Source organism: Urocitellus parryii, chromosome 7 (assembly GCF_045843805.1).
Source record: "Urocitellus parryii isolate mUroPar1 chromosome 7, mUroPar1.hap1, whole genome shotgun sequence".
Classification (NCBI taxonomy): domain Eukaryota; kingdom Metazoa; phylum Chordata; class Mammalia; order Rodentia; family Sciuridae; genus Urocitellus; species Urocitellus parryii.
The window spans coordinates 131,205,821-131,224,119 of record NC_135537.1 but is presented as its reverse complement, the minus strand read 5'-3'; the positions used below and the strand labels follow the sequence as shown (position 1 = coordinate 131,224,119).

General features: G+C 45.3%; 1 protein-coding gene across 1 annotated transcript; it reads left to right on the top strand.

Moving 5' to 3' along the window:
• Positions 1 to 1,712: 1,712 nt before the first annotated feature.
• LOC144256163 (olfactory receptor 1L4-like) lies at positions 1,713 to 2,657 on the top strand. The gene has a single exon (XM_077801254.1). The coding sequence runs from the start codon at positions 1,713 to 1,715 to the stop codon at positions 2,655 to 2,657; it is 945 nt and encodes a 314-aa protein (XP_077657380.1).
• Positions 2,658 to 18,299: the final 15,642 nt, after the last annotated feature.

Here is an 18,299-nt window from a genome sequence, read left to right as displayed (position 1 = left end):
TGCCAAAGTCCAGCTCTTCCATGCTCCTATTCTGTGATGGGCCAATGAGTAAGTCTTGCAGAAACTAAGGAGGTGATTTCTCTGGGACGGCTAACGGTTGACAATGACAGAGAAGCAGAAAAATGAAAGCAGGATACATCCTCTCTTCTTTACCCTCCCTTCATTTCTGTTTATCACTCACTGCTCCTCAAAAAACCTAATTCAACAAATATTTTCAGATGCATTTTGTATATAGCTCACTGGACAAAGCAGGGAGATGTAGTTTCTTCCTGGGAGGAGCTTTTTTGTCAGGCACTGACTTGGTCCATTTTCTGAGATCTGACCAGTTTTCCTGGCAAAGGGTGGGCTGATCAGCTTTGTAGCAGGACACTTGTAGAGACCTTGGAACAACAGGAGATTGTGGTGTTTTAAGGAAGAAATTGAATGGGAGACAAAATGAGTGCATTATTTCTGAAATCACTGGAGTCGTTGGCTAAGTGAGAAATGTAATAGTTTTATGTACAATCAATTTTACACACAGAGATAACAGCAAGAATAAGCTTTGCCCAGGGTCTCAGTGTCATCATGTGGATGCTTTACTCTTTCTAGTCCATGTCTTCTCTACCAACAATTCCACACAGTCTCTTCCCACTCTCAGGAGTACCCTCTCCTCCTACACCAGAGCATGTCTCTTTCATAAACTCCTATTCATTCTTCAGGGCCTGATTCAAGTCTCACCCCCTTTTTAAAAAATTCTTCCCAAGCTCCTCCAGGAAGAATAATTTACTCCAATGTGGTTCATGAAATTAGAAACATACTAAGATACTCAGCATGTTGCTCCAGATCTAACTGAGGGTAGAAGCTGAGACTCTTCCATCTTGCAGTCTCCCACAGTATCCTATACCGGGGTCAACAAATCATGTCTGACTGGGAAAGTCCAGTCTTCCACCTGTTTTGTAAATAAAGTTTTATGGCCACACATGGCCATGGCCATACATTTACTTATTGTGGGCCACTGCTTTTGCACCACAAAAATCAGAATGGTGTGGTTACAACAGAAACTGTATGGCCCACAAGCCTAAAGTATTTACTACATGATACTTTACAGAAAAAAAAATGGTTGATTTGTGAATTAGCACATAATGAGTGGTGGAAATGAATGGCACATACAGTAAGGTGTCTGGTTTGAAGAGATTTAGATTAGTATTTATATGGCCTGGGTCCTGACTCTTTGACTAAATAGGTGATAATGATGATGATGATAGACTAATGATGAGTAGACAGATAAAAGTTATACAACTTATTATGTGTCAGGCAGTGTGCTAACAATTTTAAATTTACTATTCACTTTATCCTCATTACCAAGTCCAAAGATAGAAACTAGTATTTTCCTCATTAAAGAAGAAGGAACTGAGAGCACATACTACCTTATTAGTAAAGGGAAGACTCAAAATCAGGTATGACAACAAAACTTGAGACTTCCAATCATTACCTTAAAACACCCTTGTGATATGTGGTTTCTTCATAAAATTAGGATCATTCAGTGAGCAATGTGGTTTTCAATCTGTTTTAGCAAGCAAAAATCTAAATTTTTGTAAATACTCTGTGATCCGGACGTGTAAAAAAATTTACATATGGAACATCAACATACAGGAAATCCCCCTGGGGTTCCTCAGAACTTATACCTGCTGTCTCTTCTCACTTCTCAGCATTCCCACCTGGCCAGGTACTCCATGGCTCTGGTCAACCTCACATCCGGCCCCGAGTTCCTCCTCCTTGGCCTGATGGATGACACAGTCGCCCATCCAGTGTTGTTCCTGCTCTTCCTCAGCGTCTATCTGCTCAGCGCCATGGGCAACCTGAGCATGGTGGTACTGGTGAGGTCCGATGGGGCTCTGTGCTCCCCTATGTATTACTTCTTGGGTCACCTGAGCTTTGTGGATGCCTGCTTTACCACGGTCACGGTCCCCCGACTGCTGGTCAGCCTGCTCCACCCAGCTCAGGCCATATCCTTCCAAGCATGCTTTGCCCAGATGTACTTCTTTGTGGCTCTGGGCATCACCGAGAGCTACCTCCTGGCGGCCATGTCCTACGACCGCGCGGTGGCCGTCTGCCGGCCACTGCACTACACTGCGGTCATGACACCCTGGCGCTGCAGGGCGCTGGTGGGTGCGTCCTGGGCGGTGGCCCACCTGCACTCGCTGCTCCACACCCTGCTCATCTCCGCGCTCTCCTACCCCCACTGTGCCCCCGTGCGCCACTTTTTTTGTGACATGACGGTGATGCTGAGCTTGGCGACCTCAGACACGTCCACTGCAGAGACTGCCATCTTCTCCGAGGGCCTGGCGGTGGTGCTGACCCCTCTGCTTCTTGTGTCGCTTTCCTATGCGCACATCCTAGTCGCGGTGCTTCAAGTGCGGTCTGCAGGAGGCAGTCGCCGTGCCTTCTCCACCTGCGGGGCCCACCTGGTGGTGGTGTCGCTTTTCTTTGGCTCTGTCCTGTCGGTGTATTTCCGACCTTCATCCGCCTACTCTGCGCGTTACGACCGCCTGGCCAGCGTGGTGTATGCAGTGGTCACACCGACCTTGAACCCATTCATCTACAGCCTTCGCAACAAAGAGGTCAAAGGCGCTCTAAAAAGGGGGCTCAGATGCCGAGCTGCACCCCAAGATGTGTAAGGACAGGTCTGGGTTCACCAGCACTTTAGTAAAAATACCCAAATCTAAGTTTCTCAATTTTGATCCTATCCACATCTTATTTTTTGTTAAATAAAAAAATTAGACGGAAGTAAATATGACATGTTGATTATAGTGGTGGGTGCATAGCAGTAAGTCCAATCCATTCAGTGTTGCCTGAGCGCTTGAACTAGACTTGACTTTAAAAAAACTGGGGGCAACAATCAAGGTAAGGCAAGGAAACTTTACCTGTTGGTGGAAAAGGGAAAGAAGAGTGTGACACAGCAAAGAGGGGTGGAGAGGAATGTTGGGAAGCAGGGGAGGTCTGAGGAGTTTTTTCCACATTTTTTTGTTGGTGCATTAGAGTTGTCCATAACCACGGGATTTATTTTTACTTTTTCATACATGCACACAATATAACAATGTAATTTGGTCAATATCACCCCCAGCACTTCTCCCCTCCCTCCTCACCTCCCATACCCTAGCCGCTTTTCTTTATTGATCTCCCTTTGATTTTCATGAGATTCCCACTCCATTCTCTCTCTCTCTCTCTCTCTCTCTTTTTTTTTTTTTTTTTGCTTTTTCCTCTCTAACTTCCACAAATGAGAGAAAACAGAGGACCCTTGACCTTGACCTTCTGAGTTTGGCTTATTTCACCTAACATGATGGTACCTAGTTTGTATTCATTTTCCTGAAAATAATATAATTTCATTTTTTCTTTATGTCTGGGTAAAACTCCATTGTGTATATATACCACATTTTCTTTACCCATTTATCTGTTGATGATCACTTAGGCTGGCTCCATAGTTTGGCTATAGTGAATTTTCCCTTTGAAAGGGTATTAAGGAGGTTTTGTTGAATGTACTGTAATACAGCCCTGCAGACTCCTCCCCAGGAAACTTCAGTAAATATCTAGTTATTTTAAAATTTTAAAATTTTACCCCCTATATTATACCAACCACTTTCATTGTGAAAATTCAAAAATAAGGATAAAAATTTTCCTTTACCCACCCAAATCAACCTTCACTGCCATCCCAGTTGTCCCTTCAATCTCTCTCCCTGTCTCTTGTTGAAACATAAATAGTATCTTCCACTATATACTATTCTGCAATTTCCTTTTTTTTTTGCATAAAACAAGACATGTAGGAGATCTTTTTGCTACAAATAGAATGTATTCATTTTTAATCTCAGGTCCAGAACACTAGATCCTATATATCTTCTGTGGCTTATTTAATCATTTCCTTATCAATAAGTGTTTTAATAAATATTTAAAAATGTTTTCCCATTTTTTTTAGTATTATAAGGATGTAATAGATATTCTTGCAAAAAAATAAAAATCATCATTTAGTGAGGAACAAGCACAGTCCTAAGTGTTTCATGTATCTATTTCAGTCCATAGAAGTTTCCACAAAGAAACCATTTCTTCCCCATAGTATAAGAGTAAAAACAGATTGAGAGAAATCAAGTGATTGTAAGTTGTAAGTCTAAGTCCTTCATCTCCTTCAATGATTTCTCGTCTATTCAATCCTTTTCATTGTATTGAGAAACTTTTAATAATATATAAATTCTTGGAGTGTAATTATGGCTACCTTTTTTCTTTTATCTTATTCATTTTAATTGTTCCTGTTTATTTTTTCCTTTTTAAATTTTGTGATCAGCATGCATTAGCTTTACATATTAATGGGTTTTGTGTGATGTTTCAATGCACGCTTACAGTATGCACTGAACAAGTCCACCCCTTCCCACTCTTAATTATTGAATTCCCTCATTTGATCTTCACTTGGCTCCTTTTCTATTCTTAGTGTTCTTTATTTATGCCTTTTCTCTGCTTTGTCTTGTTTTGCATGTTGAAGTTTTCCCTGTTAGGTTAATCTTTTCAAAGAATATTTAGCTTAACTGATGCTAATTCTATTGTTTTTTTGGTTTTCAGCACCATTGATTTTTTTGGCTTTCATAGTTAGTAATCCCTTCCTCTTATTTTCTCCATGTTCTCCATGGTACTTTTTCTATATAATTGAGGTTTATGTATCATCTTGACTTTAGGAGAGAGCTGTCTGCTGATGCCATTTTTGGATGTGACATCTCTTAGCATGGACAATCCAGGGCTGTTCTTTGGGGGATGAAGCTGAAGGCCTTCTGGGTCTCACTGGTCCTGCTGATCCTCCTGGAGTAGTAGTTGTATTTTATGTATAACTATGTGGCTTGGACTGCCTCTAAGGTGTGGATGGCATAAATCCTAAATCAACATGAGGGCGTTCGTCCTGGTTCTTAGGAGCAAGTGTTTCCTTCCCCTTCATTCCTTCTCATCTCTTGCTGCTAGGTAGGAAGTTTTAGGAGAATATTCTCATTGAATTTGCAATCTTGGAAATCCAGAATCCACGTGTGCTTCCAATTCTAGTCTCCAGTCCTATGTATCTCATAAGTTCATGTCCTCTGCCCTGTAACACTCGGGCTGCCAGGATCTTACAAGTGGCAGCCATGCCCAAGGCTCCATGCAGTGTTGGCTTCTGAGCCCACCATCCCTCAGCCAGTTTCCTCCTTCCTGGATCCTGGAGGTGTCCTGTCCTTTTGGCCAGCCCAGACATGTACTTCATGTGTTTAGTTCCTAGAAGCAGAGGATTTTCAGGGTTGCTACTTCAGATTTGCTAGAACCTGAAACACTTGTTGGAAGCTTCCAAAGCAGAGTCTCCATGTCTGCCTTGGTAGACTACAGGGTGCTTTGTGTGTGTGTGTGGAGCATCTTCATCAAAATCAAGTCTCACTCTGTAAAAACTGTGTCAGCTAGCTGGGGGCTTGTAATCCCAGCAACTTGGGAAGGCTGAAGCAGGAGGATGCAAGTTGTAGGCCAGCTTCAGCAACTTAGTGAGAGTCTGTCTCAAAATATAATTAAAAGGGCTGAGGGTACAGCTCAGTGGTAGAGTCCCCTGGGCTCAATCCCTATTACCAGAAAAATAAAAAATAAAAATTTAAAAGATAAATCACGCGCATCAATGAGACACACAACTGTGGAAGAACAATCACGTGGTAAGAACCGCTGACATTACCATTTTATTAATAAGAAATGGAGGCCCAGAGAAACAGGGACTCTTGCCTCAGGATACAGGGCTAAGAAGTGGTGCCACAGGGCTCTGAGCCCCCCTCCCTCCTCTCTGACTTCATTCCCAATACTCATGGGGGGATGGTCACTGCCAAGCTGTCAGGATATGTGTCAGTGTGCTGAGCACCAGCCCTGCAGAGCCATCCACAGGTGAACAGCCAGAAGGATGGGCATTGGAACTCAGTGGGTTTCATTTGGCCACTGGCTTGCAGCCCCTTCATGCCCAGGAGCCTGAGGAGTACTCCACCTTTCAGACCTGAGCTGGCCAAGGTGGAGTCACTTGGGTGGGCTTCAGGGGCAGGGGCCATGCATTCACAGGAGAAAACCTGCAGCAGGCTTAGGCAAAGCTGCACAGGTCTCAGCAAGAAACACTAATGAACAGAGCCTGGGATGGAGCCCAAGTTAGAATGGCAATGACACTTAGTTCTGTGGGCTAACAGCAGGCCTCTGAAGGCTCAGCAAATGAGAAACCACAACAGGATTAACACTTGTCCAAAGGCAGACAGCAACATGGGCCACAACCTGAGAGAGGACCACACTTACCCCACACATAGGGCTCCAGCCACCGTGACATAAAGATGCAGTGTCTTCCTGGCAGAATAAGGGCCACTGTGGCACATATCTTTATGACACCCCCTCTGAGGAGCCCTTCCCAAGCCTGCGACAATTTCTACAATTTCTGGCCCCCGGGGGCCCAGCCCCCAATTCTTTGTTCTGCATGTCGAAGTGGCCAGCTCACTAGGCCTCCTGTTTTTCCGCCTGAGACACATGTATTCCACGGGAACGTCTTGGCCTTTATCTAACAATGGCAGATGTCACGACCGAATTTCTCCCCCTTTCTGCTGTCCGTGCCTTTCTTTCAGGGTGCTGCCAACTTGCTTGTTGTTGTATTTCTAAACAGCCACAGTTCAGCCTCAGCTGTCCCCCTTCGTCTACCATCGTCACGATACAGGATGCGAGGCAAGGCACTGCACTTGAGTGATCCTTGAAGTGGACCTCAAGGAGAGCATGTCCTATTGCATGCAGGTTGGACGTCCACGCCCCGCCCCACGAAAAAAGGCATCGGCTGATATGGCCTCAGGTTTGGGGAAGGGCCCTCCTTAAGGCTGGACCATATGCAGTCACTTCTGCACAGTGGGATAGGACCTCTACTCTCGCCTGTATTGTCTTAGTAAAACAAAAAAGGGGGAACTGTGGTGAGCTGTTTCTGTGTACTGTGGCCGCCATTACAAGATGGCGCTGATAAGCACCGTGGCCTGTGATAAACAACTCCTTATTTTGGGAGAGTTGGCACGTAGCTGTAAAACACCCTATGAGAAAGATCCACGTGGCAGTTGTGCATTGGGGCTTTATCTGCTTTATTAGGGCTGGGGCACGTAGCAGGAGTAGTAGTAGTAGGAGTAGCAGTAGAAGTAGCAGTAGGAGTAGTAGTAGAAGCTAGAAGACATGTCAAAATAAAGGCCTGAATAAACTGCTGAAGGAAGAATCCTGTGTCATGTTTCCTTTGCTGGCGAGGGGACGCGGCACTCCTCCCCGTAAGCCTTCCTTTTATGACTAAAATTAAGTTTTTCTCCACTTCTCACACGAGACCATATATGGAGCTGACTTCTGCAGACACTCCTCTCAGGAAACAGGAAACTGTTTCAAGGCTCCGGGCATATCCCCTTGCCTTGCCTCTGCATGACACTGCTCCCTTGTCTCTGCCAGGAGCCTCAGCCTTCCTCACCCAGCCCCAGCTCTTGATGACAGCCCCTCCTTGGCCCGGCCTGCGCTGTCCTCCAGCACTCAGGCTGGGGAGCCTGTGGAGTCACCGCTCTGAGGACTAGAAGGCACTGGCAGGGCACTGTGCAGATCCTGGACCTAGGGTGCAGGTGGCGGGGGTTACTTGCAAAAGATCCCCTTTCTCATCTACCAAGTGTCTCTTCACAGTTTCTAAAGAAACCCAGGTGTTGTAGAAAGCTGTTGTAGATGGCTATGATAGGTAGACCATCAGCTGGCACTTTCATTGGACCAACTCCATAAATAGCTACAAAAACTAACTTCCTCCTACTTCAACTGTCAGAATCGGTGGCACATAATACCAGCTCTTCTGGTGTATCAGCTGACAGCACAGTCACCCATCTCCAGCAGGCTGCCTCCCAGAGCTTACTTCTTTGCCCACAAGCAAAGGGTGTTCTGTAAAGTGCAGGGCTCTTGATAACTGCCCTGATGCATCTACTTTAGAGATCCTGCTTCTGGAAAAATGTACATATTTGCAGGGAAAAAGTTTGCCTTGAACCTCAAAGAAAATTTTGGACTCGGACTTTTGGGCATTGCTGGGACTGTTTAGACTCTGGGGACTCTGGGAAATTGACTGAATGTGTTTTTCATCGTGAAGTTGGCATGAACTTTTGGGGGCCAGGATAGAATGTTATGGTTTAGATATGAGATGTCCCCCAACAGCTTAAGTATAAGATAATACAAGAATTTTCACAGATGAAATGATCAGATGATGAGAGTTGTGACCTAATCAGTGGATTCATCTACTCATATGGATTAACTAGGCAGTAACTGTGGGCAGCTAGGATTCCCTGGATGAGGTAGGTCACTGGGGGCATGCCTTTGGGGTTTCTATTTTGTCTCTGGTGAAAGGAGCTCTCTCTGCTTCTGACTGCCATGTCAGAGCTGCTTTCCTCTGCCACACCTTCCGCCATGAGATTCTGCCTCACTGTGGGCCCAGAACAATGTAGTCAGCTGGTCCGAGAAATAACCTCTACAACCATGAACCAAAATAAACTTTTCTTCCTATGTGTTCCTGTCAGGTCTTTTAGTGACAGTGACAAAAAAGCTAACAAAAACATAAGATATTATCATTATTTTGTAAATGAAATAATGGTAGTGTTTGTGCACTTTTTTGGGGGGGTGGGTGGGTACCAGGGATTGAACTCAGAGGCACTCCACTACTGAGCCATATCCTTAGTGTAGGGATTCTGTGTTTGGGATTGGGGACTCTGATAAACTTCGTGATTGTGGCATGCTTGGTAGCTAGGAAGTTTCTGTGCAAAGGCTCAGAATGCTTGGCTGCTGGGAAACTTCTGTATAAAGACACAGGATGCCTGGCTGCTGTAGCAGTGTCCTTCATGAAGTAGCTCTTATCAGCTTTGACCTTCATCTCAGGCACACAGCTCCTGGGAATATAGGGACTCTCTTGTTAAAAAAACACAATGTTTCACTGAACCTAAATCTGTCCATGTAATAGTACCTTTATACAATGGAATTTCTTTAAAACTGCACAAAGCTCCTTACATTGCATATTGTAACTGTGAATGTAACTGCAGAATAAGCAACCTTAATAATGTAGTTATGGTACTAATGACCTAATGTAACCTATTGGTTTAAATAAACGTGGTCACTTGTGTAAGCAGCCACTTTCCTGCCTCTGCACCTTGTCTCTGTGCCTCCCTTATTATTTTTCCTTACATCCTAGATCTATTTTGCATTTTATTTAAAGACAGCATCTCACTGAGTTGCTTAGTGTCTCACTTTCTTTCTTTCTTTCTTTTTTTTTTTTTTTTTTTTTTGCTGAGGCTAGCTTTGAACTTGTGATCCTCCTTTCTCAGCTTCCTGAGCTGGGAGGGTTTACAGGTGTGCACCACAGTGCTGATATGTTTGTGCATTTTTAAAAGCTACTATATTTTAGGATACAAATGGATAATGAATAAAAGTCGAATTGAAACAAGATTGGCCATGTAGTGATAAGTGTTTAATCTGAGTAATGATTATATGGGAGTTCAGCATATTACTCACCTTACTTTTGCTCATATTTAGAATTTTGTCATGATAATTTAAAATTTGATTACAAATTTTGCTTCTATTTGTGGATTTTTTAAAAGATCAGGCTTTTCTAACCCAGAATAATTTGCAATTTATTCCTTTTCAGTTTTCTTTCTTTTTTTAAAGAGAGAGAGAGAGAGAGAGAGAGAGAGAGAGAGAGAGAGAGAGAGAGGAGAGAGAATTTATTAATATTTATTTTTCAGTTTTTCAATGGACACAACATCTTTATTTTATGTGGTGCTGAGGATCGAACCCAGGGCCCCATGCATGCCAGGCAAGTGCATTACCACTTGAGCCACATCCCCAGCCCCCTCAATTTTCTTTTTAAAATAGGTAATACCAATAGGAAATTCAGGTCTATAGGTATCACAATGCTTTTTTTTTTTTTTTTTTTTTTTGCACAAGGTATTGAATCTAGGGCAGGGGCTCACACATGCTAGGCAAGTACTCTCTTTTTTATTTTGAAACAGGGTCTCACTAAATTGTCTAGGCTGGAGTCAAGTTTGTGATCCTCCTGCCTCAACCTTCTGAGTAGCTGGGATCACAGGTGTGTGCTATCATGCCTGACCCACCATGCTCCCCCGGCCAATGCATGAACTATCTACTTAATACTTTTATGCAAAAGCAGCAACATTGTAACACCTGTAAATGTCATGATGAACTTATAGACACACACCTGGGGAAAATAGCTCTGCAAAGACAGAGGCCATAGGGAGGTTGGATATGAATGAGCCTAAGACATCTTTATATGCCCCCAGCAGAGTGGGAGGATGGCTCAGACTAATTTATAGTCAAGTAGGGGTTTTGCTCATAAAAATGGATTGGATGATCTGTAAATACTCAACACCCTAGTAGCTGATAGTGAGAAGGCAGTACAGCTTAAGTGAGCAAAAACCCACCATAGATTCAAATCTCAGTTCAACCAGAGACTAGATGTGATCTTGATACATGTAAGAGTTTACGCATACAATCCCCCATATAAGGGACACTGTTGAGTTTTAAATAGCATGTGTGGAGTGTGAGGAAAGTGTTTCCTGAGTAGGTCTTGCCGTTCAATCCTTGTATGTCTTCAAGGAAACCTAGAATCATGACTGACATTTGGCCAACCCCTGGTAATGTGGCCTTTGAGTGTTGTTAAGTTAGTGGTTGACCATGATGTTTTATATACCTGGAGAAATGGGCCATGTCATTTCAGCCTGTCAGGATTGCTTTGCACATACATCAGCATACTTGATGTGTGTCCGGTTTCATCATTGGGACCCTAAGTTTCAGTGGCTGTGACTGTCATGTAGCATGATGTCTCTTGTGACTGGCTCTCAATAAAAGCCTCAGACCCAAAAGCTTGAACAGTTTTCTCTGTGTGTGCAGAGACATTCTGCACATGTCCACATACTTTACTGCTAAAGAGAAAGCATGTCCTGTATGGCCCCAGGTGGGGAAATGGTCAAAAGCCTGTGCCCGATGTCTCTGGATTCCTCCTGATACATATCTTTTCCTGATGCTCTTGGTTTATATACTTCTGTTCTAATAAATATTATCCATAAGTATAAAAAAACACATATCCTTGAGAAAATGATGTAGGAAGCACCTGCTGAGAAGTGGGAGGACAATGGCTTGGACCTTGTCACAGTGATGTGACTAGAGCTCACCTAGTCACTCTGGAAGTTTCCAGGGCAGAGTCAGAAATTGCCAAAAGCAAAAACAACAATAACTAGAATTAGATTTTGCAGTAAGGCAAACAGCAGGTGAGTCAATTATGTCATCTACAGCAGCAATAATGCAACATGAGTGGTGGGGGCAGAAGTTTTATAACTGAATTAGATCTAAAAGATGGTCAAATATGGTTCATTAAGAGAAAAGAAAATTTAATAGGAAGATAGAAGAGAGTTCACAATGTTCAAAATGTGAACAGAGAAAATGCAAAAGAAATATATCAGGTTATGATTATAAGAAAGAAGGAGGAAAAACAAAGTAAAGAATAAAGAATAAAGAATTTCCTATTAGTGGGAGACAAAAGGAGAGAAAGAAACAAAAACAAAATAAAACAAAACCGTTAACCCTCAAAAGACACGGCAAGAAAAAAATGACATTAAGAAATGCTGAGAGTGAGAAAAAAGAAAGAAATATGTATATGTATATATGTCCACAAACCAACCGGCACAGTAAGAATGCGCTCGTGCGCACACACACACACACACACACACACACACACACGAATATTCTTAATGAAAAATGAAGGAATGGTCTCCACTGAAGTGGTCAAAATTATCTACAAGAATGAATGGTCATCACATCCTCACAAGCAATTATTGTTGCTTGTATTCTTGATGATTGCCATTCTGACTGGGGTGAGATGAAATCTTAGAGTAAAAAAAAAAAAAAAAAGAAATCTTAGAGTAGTTTTGATTTGCATTTCTCTAGTTGCTAGAAATTATGAACACTTTTTTCACATATTTATTGATTGATTGTATTTCTTCCTCTGTTCAGTTCCTTAGCCCATTTAATTTTTGGGTTGTTTTCTTGGTGTCAAGTTTGAGTTCTCTATGGCAACAATAAATGTTGGTGAGGATATGGGGAAAAAAGTACACTCATACATTGCTGATGAAACTGCAAATTGGTGCAACCACAGTGGTTGGAGATTCCTCAGAAAACTCAGAATGGAACCATCATTTGACCCAGCTATCCCACTCCTCAGTCTATATCCAAAGGACTTATAATCAGCATACTACAGTGACACAGCCACGTTAACGTTTATAGCAGCTCAATTCACAAAAGCTAAATTACGGAACCAACCTAGTGTCCTTCAATAGCTGAATGGATAAAGAAAATGTGGTATATATACTGAATGAAATATTACTCAGCTTTAAAGAGAAATGAAATTATGGCATTTACCAGTAAATGGATGAAGTTGGAGAATATCATGATAAGTGAAATAAGCCAATCCCAAAAAGCCAAGGGCTGAATGTTTTCTCTGATATGCGGATGATAATTCACAATAAGTGGGGGAACACTAGGGAAGAATAGTTACCTTAGATTAGGTAGAGGGGAGTGAAGGGAGGAGAGGGGACAGGATATGGGAATAGGAAGGATAGTAGAATGAAACAGACATTATTACCGTGTGTGTGTGTGTGTGTGTGTGTGTGTGTGTGTGTGTGTGAGAGAGAGAGAGAGAGAGAGAGAGAGAGAGATTTATGTAATTCTACAATATGTATAATCAGAAAAATGAGAAATTATACCCCATCTATGTATGATATATCATAGTGCATAAATGAATTCTACTCTCATGGATAACTCATTAAAACAAATTAAAAATTAAACAATAACAAAAAAAAAAGAATGGATGGTCACACCCCAAGGGCCTGGCAGCTGCCAATCTCTGCTGGGAGTCTGGGTCTGGGTCTCAGGAGCCTCCCAAGAATTCTGTTTACAGGGCCATTGTTAGTGGGGGTGGCCTTCCACACGCTATGCTGCCCTCAAACACAGCCTTCCTGGGATGAGTCCCTGAGTGTATTCACACCCACCTGTTCAGATTCCCAACCCACTTCCACTGGTCACATAATCTGCCAGACTCAAAAGGAAAGCGAGTTGGACTCCCCTCTGTATCCCTTCCTTGAATCCCCCCGGGATACAATCTCCTCTGTGCCTGTTTCACTCACATTCTGCTGGGTACACCCTGGGCCATATGTTAGGCACTTTCCAGGACAGTGTTTGCTATGGTCTCCCAGTTCCACAGCACCAAGCATCGGTGTGGCCTCCTTGAAATGGTTCTCACCTCAGTTGTCCATGGCCAGTTGAGAAACAGTGCACCTTTCAAACACCAGATGGCTGTCTGTGCAGGCTCTGGATCAGCTAAGTTTGGGCTGCCTTTCTGATCTATGAGACTTTCTGTGCCAAATTTGTCCATCGCATTTCTATCTGTGTTCTCCCTCCCCTCTGTGGTGAACCAGCATGGCTGCTGCAGCTAGCCTGGTTCCAACATACTCTTTTTTCTTTGTTCAGTGCACCCTAATTTCTGAGTCTCTAAGACACTCTGACTGTTCAATGTTGATTTTTATTGAAATCCCGTATTTCCCACAGCTTGAATTCTGAGTCACAGAGCAACTGGAAATGTGGCTTCCACTACTCTGCCATCTTGAATGTCACCACACTGGGCGTTTGCATGGAGAATGTCTTCCCTAGGGGAATAATTGTTTTCTATTCAGTTCCTTAATTAAGAAGTAGACAGCTCATACTGTGAGCACTTTGCAGATACTGACTGATCAACCCAGGCCCTTGAGAGGCAGGCAGGTCATTTTTCTCCTTTGCTCAGAAAGGAGATTAGGGAACTTGCCCAGGCTGCAATAGGAAGAACCAGTTCAGCTAGAGAGCCCCACACTGTAGAGAAAATTCTCCATCTCTGTTCCAGACCAGGTGCTTCTACAAAGGGAGGGTTTTGCGTTTCACGACTAAACACTCAGGGTCACTCCAGGTGAACTGGCCTGCACGAAATCATCACGCAGAGACAGAGAAATGCCTTTTTCTTTGGGTCTTGTGATGGCTCTTCTGACCTCAGGAGTCCGTGGAAAGAGAGAGAAGAGCACGTGCTGAGCCCTTTTATTGGGAGGAAGCCATTCAAATGAGGCAAGGGGTAGGATTACAAGGGAAGAGGTGAGTGTAGCTCAACCTCTCTGGGTGCTGCCTACTCCTAGGGCCACTCCTGGGACCACAGCTGAGTGAAGGAAAAGCCTGAGTTACGAGTCATGGCACTACCACACCAGACTACAGTGATCTTTCAGATCCCCGTGGTGCATTTGGAGTGGCTCCCCACAGGAAGGGATAAGAGAACGTCAATATAGAGGACTGATCCATTCCAAAGGTGCCTGAGAGAAGGGGTAGGGTATATGGGCTGGAGGCTGGGGAAGGGGTCAGTCAGTAGGGGTTCTTGCTGAGCATCTGTGTGCTGGACACATGTGCTAGCAGATATGTCTGTGAGGTACCCAGAGCACCAGCATCCAGGTGTAGAAGACAATGATAAAACAAGATCTTATTCTGGAGAGCAGCTGGCTCATCAGAATGGTTGCCAAAGCATCTCTGAGAAGATGACCTTGAGCTGAGAGAGATGGAAAGTAGGACCCACCCTGTTTGACTTCCAGCAGGCATTCTGAGCCACTGCTTGTATCAGCAAGCCATGAAGTCCAGCTCTTCTGCTGAGACATCCTGGTTCCACAGGTGGAGGGCAATGGACTTGAGGGATAGCCCCAGACTCCAAGAGCCAGATTGTGGACAGCAGGCAAAAGGATCTTCCAGGATGCTGGAGCCTGCAGTAGAAAAACTCCTGTGCCAGCAGCCTCCACCTAAAGGCTCCAGCTAGCACCTGCCTTCCTGATGCTGGTCAGGACACAGGGTTCCAGTGCACAACAACTCAGGTGAAAGTCAGAGATTGTATTGAGTCCAGGCAGAGTGACTCTGGGATGGCTGAACTGATTTGCCATGGGTGATAAGGCCCTGCCTGACTGCACAGAACTGAGCAACAGTGCTCCCTGCACCCTCCACAGAGAGCTCAGGAGACCAGGGAGGGCATGGGTAACTAGAAAGAGGGTGTTTCGGGAAACTGGTCCTGGTACCAGGTTCTTCTACAGAAAGCCCTCTGGCGAGGCTCTGTGAGTGGGCAAGTGTCTTCCACACATGTGTGGGATTTCCAGAAGCCTGCTAGACTTTGTTTCCATAAGCTCTATAGGCAGAACCCCAGGAGTGGCTGATATTCTCTGGGAAGGTCTCTGTGCATGTGCCCCATAGATGCCCTTGTCAGGGATGATGTCCTGGGCTTCCCTTCCATTGGTGAAAGACCTAGGCCCACACACCCAGTTCCTGACATAATCCTGGATGCCCTGCCTCCCCTGGAATTCAGCATCCCTGTGCCATGGCCACATCGAGGAGCCTGTGGTCCAAGCTTCATGCCCAAACTTCACTGACCAACAGCAAGTTCATGTCCATTCTCCAGGCCTCATGCTCTGCACCAATAAAGACCCAAAACACAGCCATGACCAGGCTCCAGGCTCCCTTGGCCCTCCTTGTACCCTGAGAATGCCAGCTCGTTCTGCTTCCCTTTCTGACATACCCACTGGATCTCATGACTGTAACTTCAGTAGCATTCTTCCCTGTCCCCATACCCTGAGGATCTATGGTTATTAGCTAACCCAGTAGTTTGGTGCCTGGTGGGACAGATGGGTCAGAGGTGAGCCCAGAGCCCAGCCCTTTCCTGTTCTCCAGTGAGTTGATCTCTCACAGGTCACTTAGCCTCACCTGCAACTGCAGCCTGTGTACAGAAGGGAGGTGATGAAGCCTATTTGGGCACACTAGGCTGAGATGAGGTCCCCTTTATAGGAATCACATGGGAAAGTACTTAGAGTAGAATGAGGGCACCTTGTGAGTTCCAAGTCTTGACCTAGGATCCCTGCTCTGAAATATATCAGCAAAGCATGGGGGAGAAGCCCAGATGGTAGAGGTTGCCCATCAGAACCCAACTAGCCATAGCTGTGATTCTCAGTTGTCTCCAACCCTCCACCAAGGCCAGACAGCCCCCGAGCTCGGTGCAACCTTCTAGAAGGGCAGTTTGGCAGGAGTAACTAAAATTTTAAGTGGGTGACATTTATTTTTCAGAATTCTACTTTTAGGAATGTATTCAACAGGAATAGAAAGACCTGCATAGGAGATGAGCAAGCTGTGATCACAGAAGATCAGAAGCAGCTTGAAAGTTGCCATCAAGGGGACTGGCTATGCAGGGCCTCCTGAAATGTAAAGGGATTGGCTATATCTATAGGTGTCATTGTGAAAATCTAAAAGTCACTTTAGCTTCTAAACCCAAGGCACATAACTGCCCCCTCAGCTCTGATGACTCAAGAAGCATGGGTGGAAGGAAGTGTGTGATGTACATGGAAGGAAGGCTTTGGCGTCAGTCCCTAGTTTGGCCTGGTCCTGCATGAGGAAGGGTGCCAGCCACCCCCTTGAGCAGAGGGACTGGAGGAGAGGATCTGAGCATGGGTTCTCACCTCTTAGACATGTTTCTCCCTCCCCTGATTGTATAAAAACAATGTGATGCATTCCTGCATTTCTTTTGCAAGAGAGGCAGGATGGTGTGTAGAGTCCACCATGCTGTCCCAAGGTGGGTGCAGTCACTCCTGGGGTGACCTCTAGCATCAAGTGCTGGCAGTTCTGGATTATGGCAACTGGACCAGACCTTTTGTCCAGCTCAAGCTAGTATTAAAAGGCACTGAACCCAGGCATGGTGGCACATGCCTGTAATCTCAGTAACGTGGTGAGACCATGTTTCAAAATAAAGGCTGGGGTGTGGCTCAGTGGTAGAGCACCCCTGGATCCAATCTCCAGCCTCACACTAACACAAAAGGCTTTGAAGCTGATGCTCCTCTTGCTGTGGTTGCTTTGGCCAATTACTCCTCCATGAGGGGTGGTGGGAGTGAGAAGGGGACACAGAGTCTAGGGAAGTCCCCGGGCCTCAACTCACCATCTGCTGTGGAAACACAGAATGCGTCAGATGCTTTATTGTCACTGTCTGGCGAGGGGATGGTGACCATGTCTCTAGGCCTTGTGGACCTGAGTGGGGCTGTCTGCAGCACAGTAGGAAGGTGGATGCAGCAGGGAGCCTGGAACAGGAATGGGTGCCAGAGCCACCAGACCTGCTGCCATTGCCTGGCTTTGGTTCCAGCTGCATGTGTCCAGCACACGTGGCCCTGGGGCTTCCAGGCCAGGCTGCACAGGGTAGGACCTTCCCAGCAGGCAGTGTGCAGTTGAGAAGGTTGTGTTCCCCGGACCCCTGGAGCCAAGCTCTCTTATCTAAAGCAGGATCAGTGCCAGATACTCCTTGTCGGGCTCTGGTATTCACCCCTGAGACTAAGCTCCCTGAAGAAACCCTGCCACAGTGTCTGCCTCAGTCCCCTAGAGAGGCCTGAGCTGATCTTAGATGAGGTCATGATGCCACTGCTGTCCCCACAAGCTGTGGACCCTCCCTATGTGCCCACCTGCTTCCAATAAATGAGCCCAAAACACTCTCCATGGCCTGCTGATCCCTGCGCTGAGCTAGGTGCTGGGCACAGGTTTCAGGGACCTTAAGACCCTGGGCCACTTCAGACCTAGAGTAGAGGGCGTGGCCTGAGCTTTGTTCATGAGAAGGCATTGCCCCCAGAGAGCCCTTCCCATTTCCTGCCCTGGGTGCTCCCCAGCCGTCTCTCATCTAGTAGGCCTGCAGTCCTGCTGCTAATAGTGAGCACCACGATGGTGGCCTGTTGGGTCCACATTCCCCCCATGCAGCCAGTGCCTGGCACTCCACACACACAAGAAGTGACAGCTGCCCATCCCACATGGTCCCTTGGTCTCTGGGATCCAGGCCACAGTGACCTGGAGTGTGGGAGGCCATTGTGCTGTGTGACCAGAGTTTTCCTTCCCTGATTGGTTGAGGCTTTGTCGGTTACTTCCCATGATCTGATCACATCCAAGTGGCCCTAGACGGCTGCCCCCATAGCAAAATGTGTCTTCATGCGTAGATGTGCCTTCCTACAGCCCCAGGGGTCAAATTACCTTACCTGTCCTTGTAAACCTGCCCCCCCTTGACCTTTTTTGGATGGAAATTTCTAAAGAATGAGAGTCTCTCCAATAAAAGTCCACTTCTGAGCTTGCTAGCTCTCTCTCTTGCCAGCCTCTTGTGACACTACTCACTCTCCCATTTGGGGAGCTTGAGGCCG

Bases quoted from the DNA above. Each gene is read 5' to 3' on its own strand.
- LOC144256163 (XM_077801254.1), top strand. From the start codon at position 1,713: ATGGCTCTGGTCAACCTCACATCCGGCCCCGAGTTCCTCCTCCTTGGC.